At 39.4% G+C, this 3,954-nt stretch overlaps 1 protein-coding gene across 1 annotated transcript in view; it reads left to right on the top strand.

The window, feature by feature from the left end:
- The window catches only part of LOC137414435 (uncharacterized), a 15,628-nt gene extending 12,307 nt beyond the window's left edge, over positions 1 to 3,321 (top strand). Inside the window, exon 5 of the mRNA XM_078777667.1 lies at positions 2,562 to 3,321. Within this exon, the coding sequence (XP_078633793.1) occupies positions 2,562 to 2,613 (52 nt within the window). The 3' untranslated portion in view covers positions 2,614 to 3,321. The remainder of the gene's footprint in view (positions 1 to 2,561) is intronic.
- The last annotated feature ends 633 nt before the right edge of the window (positions 3,322 to 3,954 follow it).

Below are 3,954 nucleotides of genomic sequence, written 5' to 3'. Positions count from 1 at the left end.
TAGCAGGAGTACCACCACATTGCCTGGTGATGTTCTAATCCTGTTGACGTTTTGAAGAAATCTATTTGGGGTTTTTTTCAATTTTTTGTAGGTACCTAAAACACTCCCCAAACTACCCAATACCCAATAAGGAAAGTTTATATTCAATATGTTACTATTACCTTTCCTATAGCTACAAAGGCTCAGGCAATATAAAGCAATTTTTATGCCTCCGCCCCCGAAGGTGGCCGTAGGCATTATGTTTTCGGGTTATCCGTACGTCCGTCCATCCATCCGTACGGGCTAAACCTCGTTTTTCTCAGCAACCACGTGGCTGATTGAGACTAAACTTTCAGGGTAGGAGTGACACTCATGCAGAATGTTTTTATCATAATTGTGACGTCATATGTCATGTTGTATGGCAGCCATCTTGGATTAAACTCAAATAATTGAATTTTGTTTTCTCAGAAACCGCTGAATGGAAAAATTTGAAACTTGCCACATTGTCAAGTTCTCCCAATGGGGAACAAAAGCATGATAATGATATCATAGGTGAAGTGGTATACCAGCCAAAAATGTTTTAATCGAATTCCTCATCCTAAAAATCTGAAATTGCATGCACATGATCTATGGCCATTTGTATTGAAATATTTAATTTATGACATCATAGGTCACATGGTTTGGCAGCCATATTGGATTGAAGGAAAATATTAAATAATTATATCTCTGAAACCGCTTACCCTATCGATGCTAAGTTTTACAAATATCATCTAGCACCATTGTTGCATATCATTTGAAAATGATGATGTCGTAGGTCACGTGGTTTGGCAGCCATCTTGAATAGAAAAACGAACCTTGTCCGATCAACACGAAACTTCACAAATGTGACCCCCGACACATATATATGCAGAGTGTACATTTTTTAAAGTTCATATGTCACATGGTGTGGCAGCCATATTAGCTTGAAAGCCCATATTTAAAAAAATCCCTTCTTTGAAACCGCTTCACCAATCGATATTAAACCTGTCATGGCTGGTAAAAATGTGATAATTTAAAACGGCTGAAGGGATTTAAATCAAACGTGTTAATTTTTTTATGACAGTGAACGAGGGAATCTACCCATTGTGGGACTATGCAGAGGCATATTGGCGACAGTCGCGTTGCTCTACTTTTTTTTTTTAATCCAAAAAAAACCAAACTTTTTTTTTTCAAGATTCTTCATTTATTTTGCCTAAAATACTCCCCGGTGCTCGATGATGAACCTCTGAAAGTTTGACGAATATCTGTCCAGTCATTTCTGTGAAAAATGGTGACACACACATGCACACCCAGACACAGACAAACAGCTCTATCGTATAAATGTTATTTTCATGATTTCAGGTTTTTTGGGGGGGAGGAGGAGTAGCAGTCTAGACTGTCCTTCGCGAGGAGTAGGCGAGCAATTGCAAGCTCAATGTCCCCTCACCTCCCCCCCCCCCCCCCTCCCCCAAAAAATTAAAATTTCATGCCCTAGCCTCACGTCCCCCCTATCCATAGGGAACAAAGTGCAAAAGGATCTGTCAGACTCCTCCAGATGTTTCTCAGTGAGTAGCACGACCTGATTGAGATAAAGCACCACATACTGCTCAGAGAGAAAAAGTATAAAATTGTCTTATCATTATTAACTCCCGTTGGACTTGGTCCGCAATGGGGGCTTATGGATTTGGTCTAGTCCGTGCGTCCATGTGTCCTTGCATCCGCAACCATATCTTGGAGACGTATGGACTGGTTTTGTTCATGCTTGGCAAAAGACGATACATGACGGTATAAATATGCACATCATTTTGTTTCACGATGCGATCAAAGATTGCCGACTGGCGGCCATTTTGTTACTTCAACGTGTTTAAGTAACAAACAATTTCTCAGACATGCATGGTCTGATGTTGTTCAAACCTGGCACAAGCACAGTGCATGGTTGCACACACGTGCACCTCACTTTATTTTGCGATCTGATCAAAGATGGCCGACTGGTAGACTGGCGGCCATTTTAGTTGTACAAAAAAAACCCCCGATATTGAACACGTCCTCGACCTTTTGCCGGACATACATTTACCGCTCTTGTTCAAACTTTGCACACACATAATGAATGATGGCTTACATATGCACGTCATTTCTTTTCGAGAACATATCCAAGATGGCTGACTGGTGGTGGCCGACCATTTTGTTACTTAACCGTGTCCCCATCCTTTTATCGGATATGTATAGTCCGATTTTCTTCAAACTTGGTACGAAGACAATACATGATTATACATGTGCAGAATATTTTGTTTTGTCATCCGACCAAAGATGGCCGGCTGACAGCCTTCAACTCCGTACAACAAAATTACTAAAGCCACGGTGGGGGCTATGAGATTTTATGCCTTTTCCCTCTTGTTCATTGTTAGTGTGGAATCCTCCTCGGTTCATCATGAATAGATTTTTGTAAACGGTCCACTCGGGAGATGCTCATATACTTATTGGCATAAATTTGTATTTTGTTGTTGATGTTGGTTTGTGTTTGTTTTTGTCAAAAATATCAATCTGTGTCTGAACCTCTTTTTCAGATTACAAAAACATCCAGATGTTTCTGAATCGTCCGAGGGATTTGACGATTGATCGTGGCAAAAACATCACAAGCCGTCATGCGAACCGCTCGTATAAGTGTCATGGCACATCCCACACACAAACAGTTCACTTAAACCAAATCATGTAAACACTCATGCTTCATACATCCCCAAATCCTCATCCCTCTTACACATCACCCTTATACACAATCTACCGAGCAATTGCATACCTATTGTGAGAAAATATCAATGATTGATATTGAAATGCTTACTTTTACATGTTCACTAATCATATCTCATTGAACAAAATGAAAACTATTTCATCATTTCCTTTGTTGTTCCTGCACATTCTTAGTAACATTGAGTAGTTAAATGAACCTCTTAACAGAGAGGGGACAAGGAATGGTGAGAATAAAAGTGAAGAAGAGCTGATTTTGGGATATGTACACTTGGGATGGTGAGATCAAACTCGGATTCATCAAGGTGCTCGACGTTGACCTCTAAGATGGCTTTTCACCTTTTATGGCAATGTCACCAATGAAGAGGATGCTGAGAATTTTTCATGAATAAAATGGAACAGATGAACAAGGAAGGAGGTGATTATGAGATCTTGTTGAGATGTACCTAATGAATGGTGATGTTGATACAGCGCAGGTTTGATGGGTAAAAATGGTCTTCTCCTGCCTCAAAATTGACATTACGTTTCTTTGTTTGTTTCGATGAAATACAGCACCTTCATAAAGTATTCACCCCCCTTGAATTTTTCACATTTGTTGTTACAGCCTGATTTAAAAATGGTTAAATTGAGATTTATTTTTTATCACTGATATACACATAATACCCCAAAATGTCAAAATATAAATTTTTTTAACAAAATATTTAAAAATGAAATACAGAAATATCTAATTTACATAAGATTTTACGAGATCGAGATGTCTCGTATGCATCCACGGTCCATGCTACACCTATACAATCCTATCTGTACTATGGTATTTCATCCTCTACCCCCACGAACGTAACAATACATATATATGTACAGAAAGACGCTGTTCTAGACAGCATTTCCTTACGTGCGAGGCGGCCGTCAAAAAGGAAGCGGTCGGGTTCGAGAAACTAATAAATTATTTTACTTGGTCTTAGGCTAACTAGTTACAGCTTGTTAGCAGTTATCAGAAGTGGTTTATGAAACAATACACCACTTCTTATTGAATAATACACCGCCTAAAAGCTTAGCCAAGTGCTAGATGTAGCGCCCGTAATGACATCAAGCCAAAAGAACGTCACAGACAAAGACAGAGGAATGCGGTTACTTTAAGAAATAGATCACTATCTGGCCTCTGTGACTTTGCTCTTCCATATGCGAAGGTCACAATACCGTCGGATATAGAACCCT

Source organism: Myxine glutinosa, chromosome 5 (genome assembly GCF_964187855.1).
Source record: "Myxine glutinosa chromosome 5, kmMyxGlut1.1, whole genome shotgun sequence".
NCBI classification, from domain to species: domain Eukaryota; kingdom Metazoa; phylum Chordata; class Myxini; order Myxiniformes; family Myxinidae; genus Myxine; species Myxine glutinosa.
Note: the sequence above shows the minus strand (reverse complement) of the source record. Positions and strands in the feature narration are given on the sequence as shown.